The sequence below is a fragment of the Musa acuminata genome, chromosome BXJ3-2, assembly GCF_036884655.1.
Source record: "Musa acuminata AAA Group cultivar baxijiao chromosome BXJ3-2, Cavendish_Baxijiao_AAA, whole genome shotgun sequence".
Taxonomy (NCBI): domain Eukaryota; kingdom Viridiplantae; phylum Streptophyta; class Magnoliopsida; order Zingiberales; family Musaceae; genus Musa; species Musa acuminata.
Genome location: NC_088350.1, coordinates 31,355,499 through 31,380,652, shown reverse-complemented (window position 1 = coordinate 31,380,652; position 25,154 = coordinate 31,355,499). Strand labels below are relative to the sequence as shown.

At 38.6% G+C, this 25,154-nt stretch overlaps 3 protein-coding genes across 4 annotated transcripts; 2 read left to right on the top strand and 1 right to left on the bottom strand.

Annotated features, from left to right (window-relative positions):
- Window positions 1-2,633: 2,633 nt before the first annotated feature.
- On the bottom strand, window positions 2,634-8,384 carry LOC135630643 (beta-galactosidase-like). Its single transcript, XM_065137718.1, has 18 exons — window positions 7,909-8,384; window positions 7,703-7,798; window positions 7,455-7,567; window positions 7,289-7,355; window positions 7,083-7,175; window positions 6,793-6,939; window positions 6,281-6,369; window positions 6,051-6,156; window positions 5,863-5,950; window positions 5,332-5,450; window positions 5,079-5,243; window positions 4,628-4,797; window positions 4,417-4,526; window positions 4,214-4,323; window positions 3,866-3,976; window positions 3,687-3,788; window positions 3,355-3,560; window positions 2,634-3,251 (listed from the first exon to the last, which is right to left on the bottom strand). The coding sequence occupies exons 1-18, from the start codon at window positions 8,119-8,121 to the stop codon at window positions 3,140-3,142; spliced, it is 2,217 nt and encodes a 738-aa protein (XP_064993790.1). The 5' UTR covers window positions 8,122-8,384; the 3' UTR covers window positions 2,634-3,139.
- Window positions 8,385-15,794: 7,410 nt separating this feature from the next.
- On the top strand, window positions 15,795-18,212 carry LOC103976226 (cytokinin dehydrogenase 6-like). Its single transcript, XM_009391438.3, has 4 exons — window positions 15,795-16,522; window positions 16,628-17,010; window positions 17,265-17,533; window positions 17,599-18,212. The coding sequence occupies exons 1-4, from the start codon at window positions 15,805-15,807 to the stop codon at window positions 17,894-17,896; spliced, it is 1,668 nt and encodes a 555-aa protein (XP_009389713.2). The 5' UTR covers window positions 15,795-15,804; the 3' UTR covers window positions 17,897-18,212.
- A 1,482-nt stretch (window positions 18,213-19,694) lies between these two features.
- LOC135583904 (nucleosome assembly protein 1;2-like) lies at window positions 19,695-24,760 on the top strand. Of its 2 annotated transcripts, none has more exons than XM_065137744.1 (12): window positions 19,695-19,846; window positions 19,953-19,996; window positions 20,121-20,216; window positions 22,509-22,601; window positions 22,741-22,831; window positions 22,918-22,979; window positions 23,061-23,245; window positions 23,336-23,513; window positions 23,605-23,648; window positions 23,929-24,130; window positions 24,220-24,237; window positions 24,344-24,760. In XM_065137744.1, the coding sequence occupies exons 1-12, from the start codon at window positions 19,795-19,797 to the stop codon at window positions 24,392-24,394; spliced, it is 1,116 nt and encodes a 371-aa protein (XP_064993816.1). In that variant the 5' UTR covers window positions 19,695-19,794; the 3' UTR covers window positions 24,395-24,760. The 2 variants fall into 2 exon arrangements, with proteins under 2 accessions (XP_064993816.1, XP_064993817.1); XM_065137745.1 differs by having other exon boundaries at window positions 19,702-19,834.
- The last annotated feature ends 394 nt before the right edge of the window (window positions 24,761-25,154 follow it).

Genomic DNA, 25,154 nt, shown 5'->3' with positions numbered 1-25,154 from the left:
TCGTTGATCACAAATACAATTTATATGCATCAAATATCATTCAATTGCAGCAGAGATTTACTGGTTTGGAGGATTGTTTGGACGACTTGACTTGACCTGGCTGCTAAGACAGTTATTTTTCTCATGTTTTCCTGTAAATTATGAAGGATATATCCAGGACAGAGAAGTAGTTTGAAACCAAATCAAGAGAGTTAATGATTAATACATAATAGTTTACCTATTTCTGATAGTATAGTGATGAATGTCTTCCAAATTATTCTATTACTGTCATCTATTGCAGAAGAAACTTTAAATATCTAACCAAAGCAGTAGAATGGTTCTTCTGTCCAGTGCCATATATTTTAGGATTCCCTAAGCTTTCTAGTTATTGAAAAGGTAATTATATGCATCTTGCTTGTAATATGGCTGTACCATATGTTAGTATGCATTTTATTTATATTAATCATGATTATGTTAAGCGTTACACTGAATGGCTTCTTTGCTAATATCCAAATTCACCACTGTTGGTTTTTTCACTTTAGAACCAAGAAGCACTATGCTGCACCTTTTCATTGAGTTCTAGGTTGTTGTAAGTTGTAATTGGCAGTTTAACTGCCACCGCTTTTTTAAATGCTGAATGATACTTTAGCATTTGCTTCTAGTGAACTTATATTATATCTAGTAAATGGAAGAGATGTTTCTCTTTTAGCAAGTTCTCTTTCTTTAGCTTTTAGCTAGTTCTCTTTTTTTGGTATATTTTGTGCTTTTGATATTGATGTACTGTATGCACAAGAAGAAACTGATGCATTACAGGTTCTCTGTTTAAATAGTTTAGATTCTGGTGCTTGATGCAATGACTTGTTATGGAGGTTGTGGAGCATTATATTTCACATGTTTCATTTTCCCCATATTTCAATTTCCAGACTCTAAGATTATATTTCACCTTATACAAAAGATTAGTTGTAGAATATGATCTGTGTCTAGGCCTAGTAGTTAGCATCCTTCTTCATTTCAGAAAGAGATTCTGGATTTAAATCATTGTGTAAGTTGTAGCCAGATATTTGACCTAAGTAATTCTCTTAAGTGATTTTGGAAATTGAGATAATAGGGTTGATTCCTTGCTTAAGAGAATTACTTAGGTCAAATATCTGGAACAGTGACAAGATTTGGAGTTATGTAAAGTTGAAGCAGAATGACTATTTATTCATTATTATATCACAATCATAAGAAAAAACTGTGTCGCTATTGTATCCCTCAATGAGAGATCAGTGGTTGTGCATGATACTATGACAGCACAAGTTGGAGAAGCACAAGATATGGAATAAGGAATAGAGAGAGAGAGAGAGAGAGAGAGAGAGAGAGAGACTTGGCATAAACTATACAAGGCTTACTCATATGACCAAAAGGCCTACCTCTATTTCCACCCTCATTCTGACTTTTAGCTACAAGAACAGATTCCCTCATCTAGTGAGTAATGATAGATTTATGAAAATAGCATCAACTACAGATTATGAGTTTAGAAGTTTAGAGTCAGTATATTATAATTTATACTACACCCGGGATATGTTTAAAGATATAATAGAATCAGAAATGAGCATAAATGGGACAAATTGATATCTTAAAATGAGACAATTAGCAGAATTTACAGATCATCTCTTCTAAAGATTTTCTGATTATTATCATAGAATTCACTTTTTGGTTAATCAGCAATGAATTCTTCATGAATGGAAACTGGTGGTTTTTCTAATCTTTGTTTCAGAAAAAAAATAAATAAAAGTACCAAAGTTCTGAATTTATGATGACATATGATTAATGCTTCTTTGTAGTTGACAAATCCTTGTCAGCAATGCTTGATTGCTTGTCATTTTCAAATTTTTTCTGCAAAAAAATAGAGATTCTCCAAGCAGCTAAAATAAGGGCTTTTAAATCTTTATACATCAGCTTCACCTCCACATTGCAAAAGAAAACATGCAAAAGAATTTTTATTGGTGAAAACCTTCTTCTTGCCTGCCTCCCAGGATGACAGTAGATAGATAAATGACTTGGAGACCAGCTGGTCAGCCACTACCAGAATTTCTGAGCCACAACAAGGACATCAATTAACATCTTCTTGGAGGGACATAGAAAAGAAACCAAGTCGCATGGATTCCTTGAAAGCTACTGACCATCCAATGCATCCATCCCACTCCAACAAATTATGTTGCCTCAAGAAAATTTTCATTTTTCAAGGAGTAGAAAAGAGCCATGGGGCCCTTCTGTTCTTTGTCTATCATCATTGAACTGCCTGCTGATCTCTGAACTACTCAACCACCAAAAGAGAACCACTGTTTGGTTTGGTGTATCAGAGCATAGTTAATATTTCATTTAATTAGTCCTTAAGAGGATAGTTAGGCTACTGACCACCCACCCCACCAAAACCATGTGGTGTTCAAGTCTCATAGTTCTTTGAAGGCTACTGTATGATGCATATAGGACTGCTACACTACAAAATAATTTTCAAACAGGTCAATTCTATATCTTGATATATCAACTTTGTCAATGCCATCAGAATTCTCTTCAAAGGATTATTATTCTTACAAGCTTTCCTGTATAGCAAACAGGCAGCACATCTCAAGCAATATCTTCTTAGTTTATGGTTTTGAAGTACAAGCATGTAACAAACATCCATCGGGCATCAGTATTCATTGCACATTGAAAGATAAAGGTAGTATATCATGAATCATAGTCCTTACAAGCTTAAGTAGTATAAAAGCAATGCTTGGTTATTGCAATAACAAGACCAACCATTCAACTCTGTAGACATTTAAATCTGACCCCTTACAGAATATAAACCGACAGTTTGCTACCACCAATTCTTAGATGTCCACACTTGGACTCAAACATTATATTCAGAGTCTCATGAGCAGTATAATGCTAAATGCTACCGATATTACTATTGACAAGCCATGTTGAACATGCTAATATAGGTACACTTGCTGAAACTTAACCTGGCAATACCTTCTTTGTCAGTGGCTGCAGTTCCTGCATCTCCACTAATCACAATAACTCATGAAACTTTGTTTTATGGATGACATAGAAGAATACTATCTTATCTTATTTATTTTAACTTAATCACCCTTCTGCAGCTATTATCTGCAGATAGCTTCAGCAACAAGCCTGTTCATATGGCTGTTCTTTTTACCAGGTTGATGCCTGTTGGATTACCACCCCACTCTTCAAACACAACCACAAGGTTTCCAGTTGGATTTAGCCAGGAGCGAGGAACATGATACCTGAGATTGAAATCACTATTCAGTCATTTACTTGATTTTGCATAATTTTAGATGTTCATAAACCGGTTACTTGATCAGGTAGAGAAGAATGCCGATCTCTTACCATTTTTGTGAAGACTCTCCACATTTAGTTTGGCATTTCTTCTCACTGTATGTGCCATGGTAATCACAACCACCACAAGAACCATATGCTTTGTAGGCAGGCCAGTAGCGACCGATGCTCTGTCCATTGATCCATGCTTCACCTTTACCCATGCTACTCATATCTAATGCCAATGGCTCATTCCCAGCTGGAGCATTGAAGAAAGCCTGGAAGATGACAAAGATTAACACAATGTTAATCAAGAAGAAGCTGATGACAGGAAAATGCACTTTAGGAGATTATCTTTCCGCATTGCAAGTTCGTCTGTGGTCTGCGGTCTGCGGTACACTAACCTTGTACCAAGTCAAGGGCTGATTTATAGATGCACCTCCCCACTCAACTGAAGAACTGCCACTAATTGTGTGAAGATTCAAAGATTCACCTCTCAGACCAATCTGCAAACACACACACACATGAAACTTGCTAACTTGCAAGTCCTAGGAAGAAACTAAGTTGTGCACATTTGAAAAACCTGGTAAGTCCATTTCAGAGATGTAAGATCTATCCTTCCTTCATTAAGACCTTCCAGTGTCACTGGACCAAGAACACCAACATTCCATGTCTCAAAATGATTACCAACATTCTGAAACAAATCAGAAAGAGACAAAATAAGATAACCAGATTTTCTGCAATGAGATTTGCTATAGACAAGATGAAAAGGTTTCATTCATGTCCCCACAAAACATCATGTATATTGTTATAGAACTTGAGAAATGGTTAGTTATCATATTCTTTTTATGTTATATGTTTGAAAATTAAACTTTGTGGAAAATCTGAAATTCTGGTACTCCATGAAAATTTTCCAAACAAATGTACTCACAGGTAGACCAACAGCTACACTTAAAATTGAGATTTTGTTGCTTCCTGCCCATAATTTCACATTTCCTGTATAAGTCAGTTTCGGGCTGTCTAAACCGCCATAGACAGTTCCTGCCAAACATGGAATTTAAGTGAATTATTGGAGCCACATCGAATATTAGGCATATTTTCAAATATAATTATCCATAAGCCAAAGCTACTAACCAGCCTTCTGTCCATTGATGAAAACATGCATAGCATGACCTGCAGACATCACAGTAAGAACAGGGTTCTGGCCATTCTTCAAAAAATTCTCATTTCGGTCAATGTCAATGCTGCAAACAGAAAAAAGTGAGGTATTAACTTCTGGAGGTTAGTGATTTTAATATAACTAACAGCGAGTGAAAGTCACAAATGTAATGAGTTAGCTACTCACGATGTAGTGTACCACAGGTAGTCTGTCCGGTCCCATGTCATGCTTATCTGTTCCACTAACCCATTTTTCGTGAATGAGTTATCATCTAATGAATTGGTCTCTTCACTGAAGGACGTCCAAGAAAACTTGCCAACCGGTGACATTTTCACCTGTGATGTCTGAGCTCCTACCTGTATCATAATTTGTATACTGGTGTTCAGAATTCTTGAGATTGCAACCATGGGAGTATTCTTTTTAATTCTAATATTAAAAGAGAAACCAAGGACTCTTACAACCAAAACTTAAAACTAATAGAATAAACTTTCGGATGCCTTGAAAGAATTAGCGAGTATAAAATTCTTTCAAACCAAGAAATGAATAACTCAGAATAGAGAGGTGAGTTGGTGGTGCAAAAACAAGAATAGAATGTGACGGCAACCATGAACAACAATAAATATCAGAAATTTCTCACCCTTGCAGTGTTGAATACTGCAGTTTTGCAGTCAGGAAGGATACTGATCGACCAAGGTGGAATATCATATTTCTTTCCATTGTAAGTAACTATTGCAGATGATTTTGGGTTGTAGTTAGAGAGGAATGCAGCACAAGCACCGGACTTTGATCTGAAGACATGTGCCTGGAAGTAATTGAATATAGAATTAGTTCCAATGTCCAAAAATTGGAAATACTTCTGCTAGTTGTACAGCAACACATAAGAGATGAACCTGCTCATAATTTCCAAGTTTTGTCACAGTGGCATCTGCTGATACAAGAGCTGGTTCACACATCTTGATAGCTTTATGCATGTCCCTCAGATGACCCCATTTTGGTTGCCTTAGGAGACCTGGTAAAGAGTACAAAAATTGGTAAACATTAGCCAAAGGAAATTAAAATTGAGCATCGAACTGAGCTCTATTGCATATATTCGGTCGCATGATCTGGCTTTTTGAGGAGTTCAAAGAATGAGAGTGTCAGATCTGAAAGAAGATATTTTTGTGATACAATTGCACGGTCATAACGTTAAAAGTGTTTGACCAAGAAGTGAAGTATACAATACAATAGCATCCTTTGGTAAGACTTTTTTGCATTGAATCACAAGCATGTTAAGCTCTAACAATGTACACCATATGGTTGGTAGATGATTCAGTCAACTCCAAATTTTTTTCCACAACAAATGCAAGAGCTCAAATACAGGCATATTTGTCATAAGACAACTATATTGTAAAAATATCACTACCAGGAGCAAAGCTACATACCATATTCATCAATTGGAGCATCATAGTCATAGCTTGTTGAAATAAATGGACCACCAGCAGTCCTACCAAAGTTTGTTCCTCCATGGTACTGGAGTTGACAGAAACATGAAAATGCTTATATTCAGAGACTATGTAGAAATTTTATTAATTACTGAGAGAAATGTGGATTAAAATATCCAACTTCTCACCATATAGTAGTTAACGAAGGATCCACCTTTCTGTATAAACCTTGCAACCGCAAAAGCTAAGTCCTCAACAGGCCTTTCAGGAACTGGCCCTCCGAAAGCAGTGTACCTGTTTTCACAATTAGATCGAATAAATACACTAAGCTGTAGATTGACTGACTTCTTGCAAAATACATATGTGTACAAATATAACAAAGAGTCGAGCTGAACTAATTGTCCAAGGGAAAAGTTACCAGGCAGTCCAAGCTTCTGTCCACATAGTAGGCTTATATGGCTTGTTTGGTGAGAAATCATCACAGTAGAAACCATTACAGGTATTGATCTGTAAATTTAAAATCCAAGAATAAGATTACAGGAAGAGATATACATATACATATAAATATATATATGTTATATGTTAAAGTAGTTTCATTGCATCACAAATTATTCCCTAACACATAAGCTTGGACCTCAACAAGAACATAGGAAAACTGTTGGTGTAACAAAGTGATTTAGTTGGTGTAATCAGGTATTACATATGCTTACGCAATTTCAGTTGGTATATAAAATCAAAGAAAGTAATGTTGAATGTGACAGGGTAACGAGGAATATGAATCTAGTTTTCTCCTCGATGTGACAAATCATGAGAATCGAAAGCTCAAGGCATGTGCATTGGGGCCTCACTGCTTGCAACCTATTCGAGTTGATGCACAGTGCACCAAACATGAAAATTCAATGAATGAACAACGTCTCCTTTAGAACTTACAACTGGATCAGGAGCATCATCTTGTTTGCACATGACCCAGGGCACGCCGGTATTGAGGCCAACTGCCATGTGAGCAGCCCAGCTTGCGTAATTCTTCGCTACACCACCACCATAATAATCCTCAAGTGGACCATATTCATTTTCGATCTGCTCAAATCAGGCACAAAACATGGAAGAACAGGAAAATGCATTAGAAGAGAAGTACAATACTTTATGTCGATTTCTCCTGTTTGTCTGGTTACATTGGCTAACAAACCAATGCAACAAAATCGAAAATGGTTCAATGCTACCTGAGAGAGGATTATGGGGCCACCCTGTGATTCGAATAATCCTTCAGACTTCATCACGGAGACAATCTTTTCTGTGAATTTTGACATTGCCGCCTTGTAGATGAACAAAGCACTGACTCAGTTCTTTGAGATCAAGCAAAGGTGGAAAGAATACATCTTTAGAACTATATGAAAAAGAAAGAATTTTTAATTTTTGAAAATTTTACCTTGAAAGGTTCATTGTCAGTCCGGAAGCTGATACCAGGAACATATTTTAGCCAGACAGGAAATCCCCTGTTTCCCCAAAGAGAAGATAAACAACAAAACCGTCAGATCGGAAGTGAAGGCATTTGATTCCGCTTCTTCTTTCACGGCCGTGGATAAGAAGCTTACCCAAAATTCCATTCGGCACAAACGTATGGACCAATTCGGAGATGAACGTAGAGTCCGGCCTGCTTCACCAGCTTGACGAAGCGAACTAAGTCGTAGTTCCCTCCAAAATAGTACTGTCACCAATCAAGGAAAGATTACAAATCTAAGGTAAATTTACCGGAAACAATTAAGGCTGTTCCATTTATACTGCGAAAAAAGCAGCAGACACTGAGAAGAGAGAGATGGGGAAGGTTCAATAAGCTGCAAACCTGGCCAGGGGAGGGTTCGTGCCCATTCCAGAACACATAGGTCTGGATTACATCCAAGCCGCCATCTTTGGCCTTCTGGATAAGATCTGGCCACATCTGGAGGCGATCCGGGGGATAAAAATCAGAGCTTTGCGCAATAAAACAGTGAAAGGCCAGCAAATAAAGGAACCAAGGAGCCACATTTCCCACAAGGGGGGAATCCGTACCTCCGGAGTGCTCCTGGGGTAGTGAATGGAACCGGAGATGAGGATTCTGCGCCTTCCGTTGATTATGAGGGCCTTGCGGTCGTAGGAAACTGAGGCATCGACTGGAGTGACGAGCCACGGCGACGACAACATTACCGCTGCCGCCACCGCCAGTAGCAGCAGCAGCGCCGACCGTCCTTGGCTGCGTCCCACCGGTATAGGCTCGACGCCCATGATGGCCGATGAGTATTCTTGGCTTCCAAAGACTCTCCTTTTATACAGAAAGAGACAATGAGTGGAGAATTCTAGGAAATGATATTTTTGTATCTACAATATTTTGCCGCCTTCTTTTCTTTGCTTTATCTTTTATGCTATTCTTTTCTTCCCTATGCTGCTCTCCATCTTCTTCTTAACTAGAGAAGAGTTGATGAAACTATTGACTAATGGCAGCACAAATACAGAGACAGAAAGAAGGAGAGGGAAAGAAAGACTGTGGAGTGTGAGCTGGGGATGCCACTGAGGTTTAATACCGGAGGGGTGAGAGTGAGCTGAGGACTGGAGACGAAAGGTGGGTCCCATAGCCCCACAATGACATGGAGGCTTCATTCCACCACTCATGTTCTTCTCTATGGAGCAGTCCCATGAAGCTCTCTGAACCAGCCAACAGGACACTGATGAGCAGAGAAGCAATAGCTTGTTCTCTTGCTCTGTTTCCTTGTGACTTTTGATTAGCAATGTGCAAGAGATGGCATCAAGATATTGAGAAAGAAGTTGCTATATAATTCTGCTGATCTTGAGACTGTAAGCTGCCAAATCCCATCCAAAAAGGAGGAAAATAACTGCATGTTACTGACTAGTGTACAGATTAAACAGAGACAGTTCAAACACTAGAAAAAACTGCGCACTGAATGAGGAGGCAATGCATGAGTTGTTGAGTAGGAAAATTAACCTTTGTCACTAATCACTGAGATTATTTACATAAGAATTGGTGCATAAATGGAGAAACAGGAAGTTTCCATAGTTTTTGTATCTGATTCACTCTTGGATTGAGTGAACAGAGCCTTTTTATGTTGATGCTTTAGAACTCTGGATCAATATTTTCTTTATCAGTATGTTTTATAAGAGCTTCAGCATTAATCTGTTAATTTTTATTTGGGTAACTCAAGTAGCTGTCTTATCCTGTGATTCACACATCTTGGTTTGATGCTCATGCTGCAAGCTTTGGTCATCAGTCACTTCAAAAGGATCACAGCTCGTTTGGCACAACTCTAGCTTTGCCTGTATGTAAAGCAGGCATCAAGTGTCTTGAAGAAGACATTGCACCAACTCAAACAAGAATCAAACTTGCTAGGCTGCAAAATATTGTAGGTCTCCTGTCTGTATGGTATCAGTTTCCTGCTAATATAATCTTGTGTGGTCCATTGTTTCAATGTACATGGCATCGGCATCAGACTTTGGAGTGATTGTCTTATTTTGGTCTTTTTCTATTTATGCATACAAAATGAGGTATTAAACTCATCAGTATACTCATTGTCTTAGACTCCTAAGACACAAAAGGGTACAACAGCTGCTAATCATATCAACAACTTATTAAGACCATCCCCTTGTGATCTTTCATATTAACACCAGCAAAAGCTAGGTGAATGAGCCAATTGGGTTTGCTTAAGAATTTGGTTGTAGTTTAATTCATCAATAAACACTTGGACTATCCATTATGCTAGCTTCCACATCTAATGATGGTGTGAAATCAAGGTAGCTAATTCTGTGAGATATCTACCTACTTGGGTGACCAAACTTGATTTTAATCAGACCTACTTTGTCATGCTGTAAAACTAGATGCTAAAATCTAAATAGACTTGCAGAAACACCCAATAATCTTCTCTTTTCTTCTTTCTTGTTGACCCTTTCCTCATGCATTGTACATGCATATTTGTTGCATCTTTATATAGCTCCTAGTCCTTCAGATTCCTCAGTTGTTGAGTCCATATTGTTAGGAAGGAGGGTAGCTCAGCATAAATCACAGGTCCCACTGCAGCAACACTTGCAAAAGTGGTGCTCCCTCACCTCCCTCTGTGGGGATACCATAACAACTCAATCAACACATGTGATGCTACAAATCATGCAACTTAATGTGGTCATACTACCTAATTTTCCGAAGATCGAAGACTTATTTATGCCATGATCAATAATAGGAGCTTCCTTGAGACAGCTGCCTCAACTACCATAATATTTAAACCTTTGTTTCTTTTGAGTCCATCAATTGAAGCACTACTAGATTCTTAGTTGTCTTCCTACTGATGCCTTCCAAAAGCCAAGTAATATAAAGTTTTGGCAGTAAGATAAAAACTAGAATGATTAACTATCTTACATTTGCTCAATTTTCATTGAGATTGGTTTTCTCATTTCAGAAGAGTTAATTTAGTAAACTGAACACTGGGCGGTGGACCATTCAAGGAAAAAGCATTGGTTGATGTGGCCAAGATAATTGGATGCTTAGGCATGCCTGTCAGTGCAAATTGATATACTCTAGATGCACTGAGATACAAGAGAGAGATTGAGGGAATCCCATTTCAAGGACAAGAGAAGAATAGGGTGAGAAGAAGACTACAAAAAAGTGGTCCATTTTGCTCTTTGTTTTAAGCTAGATGGAAGGCATTGTTGGTGTCACTTTCCTGTTATTGTTGAAGTACTCTGATAGGAGACTTTCCTCCATCCCCATACTCCTCTTTCACTTTTTATATATCCAGTAGGCAGCAAAAAGCACAATGAATTATCTTACTGGAAATTTGATAAAAGGTTTTTTGGGGAGTAATAAAACCCATTAATTTAGGAAGCACTTGATAGAATTTCACATGAACTATAGCAGTGTTCTGTACAGTGAAAACTATTAAGGGTCCATATTAAGATGCAGATGATGCTACCATGCAATTAGTTATGCCACTAAAGCTAACTTTTAGGTTCAGAGGAAGAACTATGGCTAAATGAAGTATAAAATGTTGACAAGATATTTTAATTTATCTGTTAAGAAAGTGAAAACAAATGAAACATTAGGTTATCTATGAAGATCATTCTACAACAGAAGAAAAGAGAAAGGAACAAAGAGGTCAATAGCAACTCAGCAAAGAGCTACTAATTCCCTTTGCCGACCTCTGCCATCTGGTCCCAATGTTTCTTGTTTTATTCTAAACCTCTCCAAATGCCTGGCACACTATAATTATTCAATGAAAACGTTCTTGTGTCTGTGGAATATCTAATGCATCTGACGTTATTAGGAAGGTTAAATTACCCAGAATTGATTAGTATGGGTAAAAGAAGAAGTGGTAAAGCAAGAGGTGATTCTTATTCTGAACCTGCTGGTTTCCTAGCAGCTTATTGCCTCCATATAAGTTTTGATCACAAAAGCATCATTTACAGTTCATGGGAATGATTCCTCTTCTCTTTGATAAGAAGAAGAAGAAGAAGAAGAAGAAGAAGAAGAAGATATGAAATCTTTTCTTATCAACATAAACAGAATTCAAAAAGTGAGCTTTTTTTCTTATCAACATAAACATAATTCAGAAAGTAAGCTCTTCTAAGATATTTTAGTGAGCTTCTGTGTGCCTATCCAATTTTTCGATAGAGGCAACCATGTGTTGTCAAAAGTGAACCACCAAATGCATCTTGTCATCAATTCCTATCTCATTCGATCAAGTGAAGGTGCAAGTTTGAGCAGCAATAACACAATCTTGTTTGCACCATTACACCTCCACCTTCTCAAGACGAACACAAAGCTCCTGTGGATATTTCTTGAGCTGTAGACCACTGATCTGTTCAGATCTGAAGACCCTCACAGAGTGCGGCATATTAGCCTCACCACACCTCACAAAGTTCAGGACCTTGACAGATCTTGTCCATCAAGCCAGTCTAACCTTCTTTCTCATGAACATACCCCTTCTTGCTATATATCCAAAAAGAAATTGAAAGAAAAGGAGAAGAACCATGAGGGAACACACCATTGCAGTTTGTTGATGCTTGTTTACCATATATTTCAGATGCAATGCAAGCAAATCCATGTACATCTACATATCTTCCAGTCCCAGTCATCACCACACTCATGGTTATCTGTGTCTTTCAAGAACTAACTGTTATTAGTATCTTACCACCTCATTAAATCTCTGAAACTGATTTTGATACTTCCAGTTATATTGTCTTGAAACCGAAAAGATTGACCTGATTGCTTCCATCTATTGATCTCATCTTGAATTGTATGTTACATTAAAAGGAATGATTCTAGCATTCCTTCAGTTCAGCATCCAAATAAAGGATAAAAGACATGTAGTTCAGCAAGGAATTGTAGCAATCTTTTGTTAGATATCTATATCTACTCATTAAATGTGAGTCAGCTGTCCATTGGAAGGTTCAACCACCAGACCTTAGACATCATATGCATCCAAGTTTACATGTTTTAGATCTGTGAAAGAAGCCATGACCTTTTCTTACTGAAATAGCTTGACTGCATGCCACAAAGATCATGCACTGAATTAGCGCGCTCGGTTATCAGGAAATCATCAGTTGTGTTCCTGACAACAACAAGGTAACATGGAACATATTAGGATAAGATGAATGGCTTGGCCATGACCATAGATGGCTGAGTGGCCCATGGCTGACCTTGCAGTCGATGAAACAGTATCATGTTCATCAGGATAGACACAGGAAGTCACCACCAAACATGGCTATCAAGAATAACTGATGAAGACACGGATGGCTTCTAATGCAGAGCACTGATGCTGAAAACTTTGGCCTGAATGAGTAGATCCAACCTTTCATATTAGCAGATTGATGAGGGCAAGTGCATCTTTATTCTTATGTATGTAGGGCAATATCAGTTTCCCAATTCACACACAAAGAATGATGTTCTTATGCATCTTTGATAGCAGACAGCCACCAACTTCACTGCTCTCTCTGTTCTCTCTAATTCTCCATCAGTACACTATTACAAGATAATGTGACTTCAAACTAGTGATAGCTTAGTGTTATGGTCCCAAGCCAGATATGATAGAAGCCTTTCGCTGGCCATTGTGGCATTGAGATAAGGTCTGTATGAAGGGAGAGACTTCCTACTCTTTCTTCAGAGGAAAAAGATAAGATAATGTAAGAGCTCTATCAAGAAGAAAAAGAAGAAGAGGAAATTGAACGCCAAGTGATGCAAGGTGTAGCCACCCTTTTCCTTATCCTTTCATCGTTTGAATTAGCCATACATGCAACCATCTTCTTGAGCCATAACAGCTGTTTCAGAAGTTTCATGGAGGTGTCAGCCTCATCTTGCAAGAGGATCTCTCCCTTGTATGTTGAACTATATATGATTGAGCAACAGCTCAGAGTCTGGTATTGATCACAAAGGAGAATGATTCGGCTCAGTGTAAGGTTTGAAGAGCATTGAACATCTCAAACTCGTGATTGTTGAGAGGTAATAGCAATAATGCATGAATCGATCAATAATAATCTCAAACAGAGAGACTGATATGCCAGCAAGCCTCGGTTTAAATAACAGATACTGAAGCTTCAGAGCATTGAGCTCGCTATTCTTCATCAAGGAAATAGAGAACCCATTCCATTAATGAATTTGTTAGATCAAAGCAAGTAGTCAAAGAGCAGGTGATGATATCCTGTCATAACCTTTGGTCCTAACGCTTGCATGAACAAATCAAAGCCCTCTGCTTTCTCATCGAAGACTTGAGCATCCAAATTCCACAAAGATTTGGTCAGAAACAAATCTACCCAAAATCTGAGGAAATCTAACAAAGATTTTAAGTATTGACTCAGCAATATAATTTAGTCCAGAACACCCCAATTTCAATATGAGCAAGAGAACCATGTGGTGCAGAATCATGATCCATCTAAGATTGTATCAGCTCATCATAAATCTCCTCAAATCCCTGTGGCATTTCATGATCATAAAACAATTGGTTCATCAAAAGATTTGTCCAAGTGCTATACAACTGTTACTAATAAAAGCTTCAGCCAATGGATGAAACATGTGTATCATGAAAAGGAATAGCAAGTGATGGAGGACATGAGGAATCATATCTTGGGGAGATACCACAGACCCCAAGAGAAATAAAGAAACATGTCATCTGATGGCATCACTGCAAGTGACCCCATGCATGTTTTGAGCTGAAAACAAGCAATTGGGAAAGTAGAAGCTTTTGCCTTTCCCCAACTGTTGAAAGAGCACAGAAGACTTTTTCCTTGCTCACCACAAGTGAGATCTCACATGAACAGGAGAAGCACATCCATGAAAATGAGGCATCAATCTAGGAGAGGCTGCTCAGAGATTGACAGAGTCTCAATCTTTGTCTTCTTAATGATATTATATGTATACACATCCAAATTTTTGCTTTTGAGTGACAAATTTTAGCTTTTGGTGATATTTTCTTTGTATATAATTATATATATTTTCCATATTGGTCCAAACTCTAGTAACTCAAATCATTAGAAAAAGAAGACAAACAAGGATTGTCCTCTTATTGATCAAATTATGAAGAATAAGATTTGTCATCATTACAGTCTATGGTCAAAACTACAAAAACACCAACACAAAATAGTAGGAAGATGTGATGCAATGGGGTTCTAATTTAGCCTCAATCTACAAACAATTAAACACAACTTGCACTGACAAATGCAATGCAACCTAATTTAGGAGTAAAAGGAAGGAAGCAACCAAACATGCTTGATATTATTTTCTAGTACTGATTTAAGATTATTTGCAACTTTAAACCTACCAAATCACAATTGATGTTTAGGGTTGGCTACTTATTTTACCTCTAACAACATTAAAATACACATAGGTACCATCCTACCCACACAAAAAATAATTATTTTCTATCATCTTATAAAATCCTTATCGACTAAGCCAGCTAATATTGCAATGATCTAACTTTACTGCTTGGCATTCTTAAAATTTTCTATGATAATTGTCAATAATATAAGATAGATGAGTCGAGGCATTACCATCAGAATAATATTAGTAATATCAGTATTGTCTTAACTCGATCTAATCTACTCAAATTGAATCAGTGCACTGCTGGTTTGAATTGAAATTGGCATCCCTATTGATAGATTTTAAATCAATAAATGTGAAGCGTGGTATGAGAGAGATGGGGTAGGATAGCTCATAATTGCGTGGGCTCAAGTTCTACAATATAAGATCTCATCTATTTTAGACCCTCGAATCCTGTTATTTTCTCCTTCACGCTTCTCCTTCCACTCTCTAAGTCTTGTTCTATGAAGCCATAATAGGACTATATATATGTATATGTTTCCAATGTATGTTTTCATTTATGTTATAAACTGAAATATGTTCTGATTTGAGCTTCATTATTCAATGTGGCATACAAATATTTCAAATTTTTTGAGTTGTTTTTGGTGTTAAATTTTGTGTGTTTTTTTTTATTTGGATACTCCTACTTGGTTTTACTGGGCCTTTTTTTTTATATTTCATAAATGAAAAAGGGTGAGTTCTAAATTTTTTTCAAAAAAATATAATTTCATAGATAACCTTAAAAATATTATTTTTTACCTATGCACCCATTACATTCATCAAAAATATAATCTCAATATAATCCATATACATAAAAGTAATTTTTTTTAAAAAATAATTTAGTCAAATTTCATTCATCAAACTGATAATTCAATAAAAAAATAAATTTAAAATAAATATTAATCATTATGACTTCATTAAACTATAAGATATCAATTTAGGGCTCGATTCCAAGTTCTAGAAAGATCCCCACCATATGTCTCCCAACACGAAACCTCGTATATATCGTCCATGAAATCTAGCAGATCATCCGAATGGGACATCGCGATCCTATTCCGAGATTTTGTTGACTCATCATCGAGAAATCCTATCTTCTCGAGTGAGCCAACAGTTGCACTATGCACTTTAAGTACCTCACCTATCTCTTCCCGTCTCCACACTCTTCCATCCAATTCCAATCCATGAGCAAAATGGCGCTGCGAAGACTTGGCCTCATGTCATCAACCTTCCTTGTGATGGCTCTCTCTTTCGTAATTAGCTTCCTCTCTTTACTTGGCCAGCTCAGGCCATGGCCTGCCACCCTTCCTCAGGGCCTCCTCTCCCTCGACATCGCCGACGATCTCCATTATGGTCCCAACGCCACCGCCCGGTTCTCCATCGACTATGGCCGCCTCACCGAAGCGGCACCTGCGGCCGTGCTCTACCCGTCGTCTCCCGACGACATCGCCTCCCTCGTCCGGTTCTCCTACGCCTCCCCCCGGCCCTTCGTTATAGCCGCCCGAGGCCACGGCCACTCGATCAGGGGCCAGGCCTTTGCCCCTGGTGGCGTGGTGGTAGACATGGCATCGCTAGGCCGCAGCCGCAGGGCCCGCCGCTGCGACCGGATCAAAGTGCCGCTGGACGACGTGCACCGGCTCCTGTACGTCGATGCTGGAGGCGAGCAGCTCTGGATCGACGTCCTGCGTGAGACGCTCGAGCATGGCGTTGCACCCCGCTCGTGGACTGATTACCTCTACCTGACTGTCGGCGGCACGCTCTCGAACGCCGGCATAAGCGGCCAGGCCTTCCGGCACGGCCCGCAGATCTCCAACGTTCATGAACTCGATGTCATCACCGGTACCTCGCACCTCTACGCATTCACGAATCACTCTGACCTCTGTTTTCATTTTCTTCGATGTCCTCTGTTACACTCTCTTTTGACGTCATGTTCTTCTTGGACAGGGAAAGGCGACATGGTGACATGCTCCCGTGATGTCAACTCAGACCTGTTCTACGGGGTCTTGGGAGGACTCGGCCAACTCGGCATCATCACCAGAGCTCGAATCGCCGTGGAACCAGCGCCGCAACGGGTCCGGTGGGTGCGGTTCATCTACACCGACTTCGGCTCCTTCATAAACGACCAGGAGCTACTGATCTCCATCTCGGGCGAAGGTTTCGATTACGTGGAGGGACAGCTGCTTATGAAGAATGGAGCAGCTAACTCTTCCTTCTTCTCAGAGAGAGACTCGGAGAAGATCAAAGTGCTCGCAGCTGAGTTCGGTGCAATCTACTTCTTGGAAGGAGCTATATACTATGAGTTAGCCACGGCCTCTTTGGTTGATCAGGTAACAACACTGCTGCTTCCTCTTTCTCATGCAGCTACAGGACATAGAAAAGTTCCCCGTCATCGTATCCTCCCATGGGCTACTTGATTCTACCACCAAGATTCCCTTGATTTGTCCACCCATGTTGTTTTTGGTGGCTCATGCATGCATGCATGCATGCAGCCTCATGCCCGTGTGATTGTTGCCTCCTCCAACAAATAGAAAACAATATATCAGGTTGTCTCTCCAGTCTTAATCACTGACTCGTTCGACAGAAGCTAAAATTGCTGCTTAAAAAGCTGAGCTTTGTCCCTGGCTTCGCGTTCACGAAAGACGTCTCCTACCTCCGTTTCCTCGACAGAGTTCACCATGACGAGATAAAGCTGCGTCCCATGGGCCTGTGGGACGTTCCCCATCCATGGCTGAACCTGTTCGTGCCCAAGTCCAGAATGCGAGACTTCGAGACTGGGATCTTCCGGGGAATCCTGATCGAGAACAACACCCCCATGGCTACGGTCCTCATCTCCCCCATGAACAGGAGCAAGTACGTGGAACAAACTCGTCTCTTTCCTCGTCAAGAATTCCGAGTCTGCTAACTCGCGATTGCAGGTGGGATGAGAAGATGTCAGTGACGATCCCGGACGAATACATATTCTACGCCATCGGTTTCCTGAGATCTGCCACGATGGACGACTGGAAGCACTTAGACGACCAAAACGACGAAATATTGAGGTTCTGCAACCAGGCAGGGATCGAATTCAAGCAGTATTTGCCGCATTACACGACACAGGCGGACTGGAAGAAGCACTTCGGCCTCAAATGGGATACGTTTGTGCAGCTGAAGAGAAGATACGACCCCAAAGCACTGTTATCACCCGGGCAGCAAATATTTACGACCTCGCTGTAGCTCATATCTCGGAGTACGTACGTGCGTACGTAACCCACGCCATGCATGCACACGCTGCGATCCATCTGTGGAACGTCCACAGCATTCATCACGTAACCTGATGTATCTTCTGCCACATCTCGTATGAATCCCTTCTTAATTACCCACCTTAGAACCATAGCCTTGTGACGGACATATACATGTGATCATGCACTTGTGGACGACGGCAACATGATATCTACTTTAAGAAAGATTTGCCACTGTCATCGTCAAGGTGATTGTGGCAAAGATCCATGCAGATATTGCGAGAAAGATCAAAGATTTTGCGAAGACATCAGTGGATATTCTCCTATTGTTTTCTAATATGTCAAATGCTGATAGGTGCGACATGTGATTCTAATCGTTAATATGGACAACTTGGTCGAGCTTTGTGCATGCTTTCACTTATTATTGGCATCGAATGCGATTCTACCTAAACACATGATTCCGCTCGGAACATTTATATGTAGGAAGTAGGGTGATCGTGATTCCGGAATAATCGGATTCTCGAAATTAAGAATCAAAATCGAACCTGATTATTGAACCGGACCAATGAACCATTGGTCCGGTTCGAATCATCAATTTCGTATATTTTTATTCAAAAAAGTATAAAAATAGAAAAAAAATAATATAATTTTATTTTAAAAAATTTGAAAATAGATGTATAACTATAATAAGTGTAGTAACATAGAAATTTTAATTAAAAACGTAAAAATATAAAAATTATAATACAAATGACATTATTAGGATTTGAATTCAAACCTAAGCCTTTTCATTTAAAACCAACACTTTAATCATTATACCACATGAACTCTTTAATTGGATCATCCCTACCAAGAGGGCAGTTAGAAGTTGAGGAATTAGTCAGTAGTTTAAATAAATTATAAAAGAATAAAATAGTAATAAAATAAAGTGTCTTGTTTTTTTTTTTGTGTTTTGTATTTTCTTCACGTAGTTATTTTATTATATCATATTTAAATAATAATGATGTTACAGTATGCTATATATGTTTGAATATGATATAATAAAAATTTCTTCTATCTTTTTTAAACCATCATTGAACTTTCCACTAAATAATATATTTGAATAAATTATATTTATATATATTTATATTTTGTAATACAATCTTACACGATATTTTTACTGTTTTTTCTGTAAAGTTAAAACATCCATCTCGATATTTTCATCCTAATCATAAAAATGTGTATATATATATATTATTTTTAGTTCATTTATACACTGTATTAATCATTCACAAGTTTTTCTTATATATTTTTTAAAGCCTTTTTTATATATAAAAAAAAGTGGTGTTGGATAATTTTCATCACAATTTATAATCAGATTATTACACTAAGAAAGATATAAGTAATGACAGGGAAAAGGATCAATAAAGTAGGGACGGAAAGAGAGAGGCATGCCAGCTTTGAGTCAGGCCTGTGTCGCACAATAATTACGAAAACATCATGATTTGGGTTGAAAGGGGGCCGATTCGGTCCATCCGCGCCGCTTAATTAAGGCCCCTAAACCCTATAATATAATACAAAATTACTTTTCCTACCTTCTTGGTCTCACTCCTCAGCTACCCGGAACGTTATTGGGTATTTCCATGTGGAACCCGCTTTAGCCCGTCTCAAGTCCTCTAGTAAATAGAGGGTATGAATCACCGAGTGAGAAAGGGATGTGCGTAGAAACTATGGATTAGTTAATTAATTAATTAATTGTTCGATTAATTAATATATGCCCACTATAATTGTGAGGTGGTATAAATGTATCTCGTTTCTCCTCGGCTCACTCCTCTCGAACCCACTCGTACACCCCGCCGTAGGGTTTTCCCTTGTGAGCTTCTCATCTCGAGAAGGAAGGCAGCAGAAGGGGCGGCGATGAGCAACGACAAGCAGCAAGAGAGCCTCAATCTCGCTGGTCTCGCTTCCGGTCTCACCCCTCCCCATCCCCTTTCTCTCTCCCGTTCGATCGCTCTTGCTCCCATTTGTGTCCTCTTTTTTTTTTATTCTTGTGTCGAAATGTTTCTCGTGTGCAGCTTTGAGCGAGGAGGATAGAGCCGGTCTCGTCAATGCTCTAAAGGTGCGATCCTGGGCCTTCTTTGGATTATGTTGAACTTTGTGTTTGCCTTTGCGTCTGATTGGAGGAGGAAAGATTCAATGTATTTGCTTGACGTGTTTTCATGGGTGCTTCTGTTGGGCCGCAGGACAAGCTCCAGAGCCTCGCGGGGAAGCATGCGGATGTTTTGGAGACGCTCAGCCCGGTGGTCAGGAAGCGTGTTGAGGTTTTGAGGGACATCCAGGTTCGCTTTTATCTTGCTTTAGTAGGATTTGGTTGTCTTTTGACATGGGTATCTGGTTGGTTCTCGTTGGGGATTAAAATTAATCATATCCTTCTCTCTGTTTAGATTTTGTTTAGATATTTGACCGAACTTGCCTGATGAAGCTTTGTAACTCACCAATAGAATTCCAAATACGTTCAAGGATGAACATGATAGGTCACGTGTATATGTTCTGCCTTTTGCTTGATAGTCAGGATCATTATTATTTTGGCATTGGTCAAGTGGAAAATTTATTACGAGGTTCCGTAGCCTTTTATCTTTGGGAAATGCATAGTTTTTCTTGTCTCAATTTCAAATGTCATCCTCCACATTAACTTGAGCCTCTTTGAAAATGGAAGATAACTATGAAATTGGTGGTTCGGAAGTTCTCAATCTGCTATAGTTCTCAATTATGTTGCCAGTTATGTTAAGTCAGTCATCATTTGTCTCTTCGTTAGAGGCATGGTTTGTACAAAATATGACTACATTAATTACATGAATTGATGCTAGTGGTCAATGCATCCAATTGCTGCTCTGCCTTTTGTTTTAAAGAGGAATGTGAAGGTTAAACCATACATCCACAGCTGTTTTTATATTCTCATGTTGTTGGATGAGATGCTTAAAGCCCCCTTGGACCTTTGCAAATTGGCTCTGTATATTTCCTGTATAGTGGATGAACTTACCGGTCACTTTTATGATAGGCCTTATATATTATTTGTTGATGATATTGTCTTAGTTGATGAGAGTCTAGGTGGAATTAATTATAAACTTGAGTTATGGAGGCAAGTCATAGAAACTAAAGGTTTTGGATTAAATAGGACTAAAACTGAATATATTAAATATAATTTTAGTGATTCTAGAAATAGATAGGAGAATATAATTACGTTGAATGGACAAGAAGTCGCTTTAAGTAAAAGTTTTGGTATCTTGGATCAATTATTCAATAAGATAGAGAGATCGCTAAAGATATTATTCATAGAGTAAAAACAAGATGGCTAAAACGGTGAAGAGCATCAGGAGTCTTGTGTGATCATCGGATACTTTTGAGATTAAAAGAAAAATTTTATAGGATAGTTGTGAAACCAATAATGCTTTATGGATTTGAGTGTTGGGCAGTTAAGAATCAACATATACAAAAGGTTTGTGCTGTTGAGATGTGAATGCTGAGATGAATGTGTGGAATTATAGGAATGATAGAAAAAAAAATATTGTTATTCGTGAATAATTATGTATCACTTTGGTATAGAATAAGATGTGAAAAAATCGTTTAAGATGATATGAGCATGTGCTTAGGAGATCTTCGGATGCAGTAGTTAGAACAGATAAAATGATTAATATTAGTGGTATGATGAAGACATGAAAAGATTTAATAGAAATTATAAATAAATATTTAAGTATTTTGAACTTAATTAAACATATGATTTTTTACAGATTTCAATGGTGGCAGAAGATTCATGTAGCCGACCCCAAATAGTTTTGACTATGTCTTTGTTGTTATTGTTGTTATTGTCTATTTCCAGTATAAGTTAAATTTTCCTTAATTAAAAAAAATATATATGGGCACAATCTTACAAAATTAAAAAATTTGTGTAGGCACCATTTCTCTTGGATTTTTGTGAAACAATCATGAAACCTTATAGAAGACCTAGAAAATATGGATGTTTTGAGCAAGAATTTATACTTATTACTAGCAACAGTACTATGTTACTCCTTAAAAGGTATATATTACATTGATCAGTTGAGTGATCTCTTCATTGCACAACCATATTGGTTTTGATTCGTGGCACAATAATGAGGACATTTCCGAAGTTTTGATTTGTGGCACAACTGTATTGACATTCTGAAATCGATGGAGGTAACATTAAGTCGTGAAATTATTCTGGTGGAGGTAAACATTGAATCCATAAGAAACACACAAGCTTGTGATGGCAGTTTTAACCAATGCTCTTTCCTGCATTACTATGTATGCAACGGTATAGTCCAAATGTTTATTAAAATCAACCAGCTCATCCATCACTATTCACCACCAATCTGAAACGTTCCAACTACTACAACTTTTATTTCCATGTATAATTTTAGATGTGATGTGCTTGCATTCGGGAATAAACACTCTACTTCCATCTCCACCTATAATTTCTAGATGCATCTGCCAGCATTCAGGATTGAACATGAGGGTTGTTAGACATGGATTAAAAAGAGACAGGACTCTTGGTAACTGTGTTACGTACTCGCATAAGTTGATGGAGCATCTTCTCTTGTCTGTCATTTTTGTAGAGCCAACACGATGAGCTTGAGGCAAAGTTTTCTGAGGAGAGGGCCGCACTTGAAGCTAAATATCAGAAGCTTTATGAGCCATTATATACGAAGGTGCACTTTTAATTGCCACTATTGTTTCATGATCTTATTATCTTACATCCTTGTCCAATTACGTAAATCTTTTACTAATCCTAGTACAGAATGTTATTGATATTGGCTATTTTTAAATATTATTCGACATGGACTACAGAGATATGACATTGTGAATGGTGTTGTTGAAGTTGAAGGCCTTAAATATGAATCTTCAGATGAAATCCCTGCCGAGGATAGGACTACTGAAGGTCTTTTAACAAACCTAAGATGCCGAATATTCTGATTTGGTTTGTCTTTGGTCTTTTGGATTCTTATTTGTTCTACCTTGCCTCAGAAAAAGGTGTGCCAGGCTTTTGGCTCACTGCGATGAAAACAAATGAAGTGCTAACCGAGGAGGTAATAAAGTGTTTAAATGGCACAGCGTTTTCCTTGCCAACTTTATAATGTTGTCTGGTCCATTAACTTTTCATCATCTAGATTCAAGAGCGTGATGAGGAAGCTCTCAAGTATCTGAAGGATATAAAGTGGTGCAGAATTGATGATCCTAAGGGTTTTAAACTTGAATTTTTTTTCGATACTAACCCTTACTTCAAGAATGCTGTTCTTACAAAAACGTACCACATGATTGATGAAGATGAACCAATCTTAGAAAAAGCAATTGGGTAATTTTTCTTTTCTGCTTAGTTGGCCAGTGGTATCAGATCAGGGTTTGTGTACTTTTGATTTTTTATAAATTGTTGCTTTTGCTGCAGAACGGAAATTGAATGGCTTCCAGGGAAGTGTTTGACCCAGAAGATTCTTAAGAAGAAGCCAAAGAAGGGTTCAAAGAATGCCAAGCCCATAACAAAAACTGAAGATTGTGAGAGTTTTTTCAACTTCTTTAATCCACCACAGGTTCCAGATGATGATGCAGATATTGATGAAGATACTGTAAGCTATTATCATTCTCCATCAATTTAAGAAATATTAGTGAGTAAAAGAAGGAAAAATGCAACTAATTTTATTGTAATTCTTTGGATAGGCTGAGCAGTTGCAGAGTCAAATGGAAGCTGATTATGATATTGGGTAAGCCCTTCCTTTAGTTTTGTTTGGCTGTCTACTGATTCATTGTCTCATGAAGAAAGTAGATAAATAGATACAGGTAGCATGTTGATAATTCTAGAAGGTAAAGTCTTTTTTTTTATATTTAGAACCTGTTCAGTGATATCAAGTGTTGCCCCTTTGTTTACTAGTTCTTGTGATGTTTTTGCTTGAAATAGTAATTCCATGCTAAGTCATTGTTTTGCAATATATTGTTGTCCAGTCCCTTGTTGATACCATATTGACTAGTATTGTTAACCTGCAGGTCCACGATCAGAGATAAGATAATTCCCCATGCAGTTTCATGGTTCACGGGGGAGGCTGTTGAAGATGATGATGAACTAGAAATAGAGGATGAGGAGGATGGTGAAGATGAGGACGAAGATGATGAAGATGATGAAGAGGAAGATGATGAGGATGAGGATGAGGATGAGGATGAAGAAGAGAGAGGCAAGTCCAAGAAAAAGGTATGACTGGAATACTTTCAAGATTTAGTTTGCTGTTTGGGAACGTTACATACTGACTTGGTGTTATTTTTGTGTGCTATCACAAGCAGTCATCTATAGGGCAGAAGGTGCAGTATTAACTTATCCCCTCTTATATATTTCCCTTGGCCTTAATCTGTGGTTGCTCCAATCCTGCTTATTCATATTCTAATAATGATGATTTGTGGAACGCAGAAGAGTCGAGGGGATCAAGGTGATCGTCCTGCAGAGTGCAAACAACAATAGATGTTCTATAATGTCTTCCATAATGGATGGAGTATTTTCTAGGGTGTGTAGTTGTGGAGGATCTGCATACAGTTCTTTGGATGATCAAGTTTTTTTTTTTTTTTCATCATGCTATTATTTTATCTGAGAGACAAAGTAATACCTAGACTGCAGTCATTGAGGTTTTGCATGTAGTTGGAACAATCTACTTTTATACATCGTGTTGTCATTTTATCTGGAGAACCCTTGGGGATCAGGGTGGGGAACCAAGTTTTGTGTTCTTATATTGTAGCAACATTACTAGTTTCCTTCTTCTGTGTCTGTCGATGGACTTGCGATTGTGTATGCCATTAGTGATTTTATTATTGTTTGAGGAATATTGTGCCATACTTACGAGTACTTTATAAGTTGCTAAGTGCACTGGCCTTGTTGCTCTTTAATAAAGCGGGAGGCAATGATGCCCTCAAATCAATCGATGAGGCAGGGGACGGCCTCCACGAGCTTACCTGCGCTGTGATTGGCGGCCTACCATGGCCCGAAAGTGGGTCCCGCGGCGCGCGAGTTTTGGTCATCTTCTTTGGTGTGCACCGCATCTCGACATTCAGGTTCGTGCATGCACTTGATGGTGCGACGAGATCCGTGCTGACCATCAACAGCAGAGCCCGACGCAGTTTGAAGAGCGGAGAGATCGTGGGAAGAGTCTGCTCCTTGTGGCGGCAGCAGCAGATCAAGACCGAGAAGTAGTTCCTCCGCGCTGGCGGCGCCGCCGCCACCGTTTTTC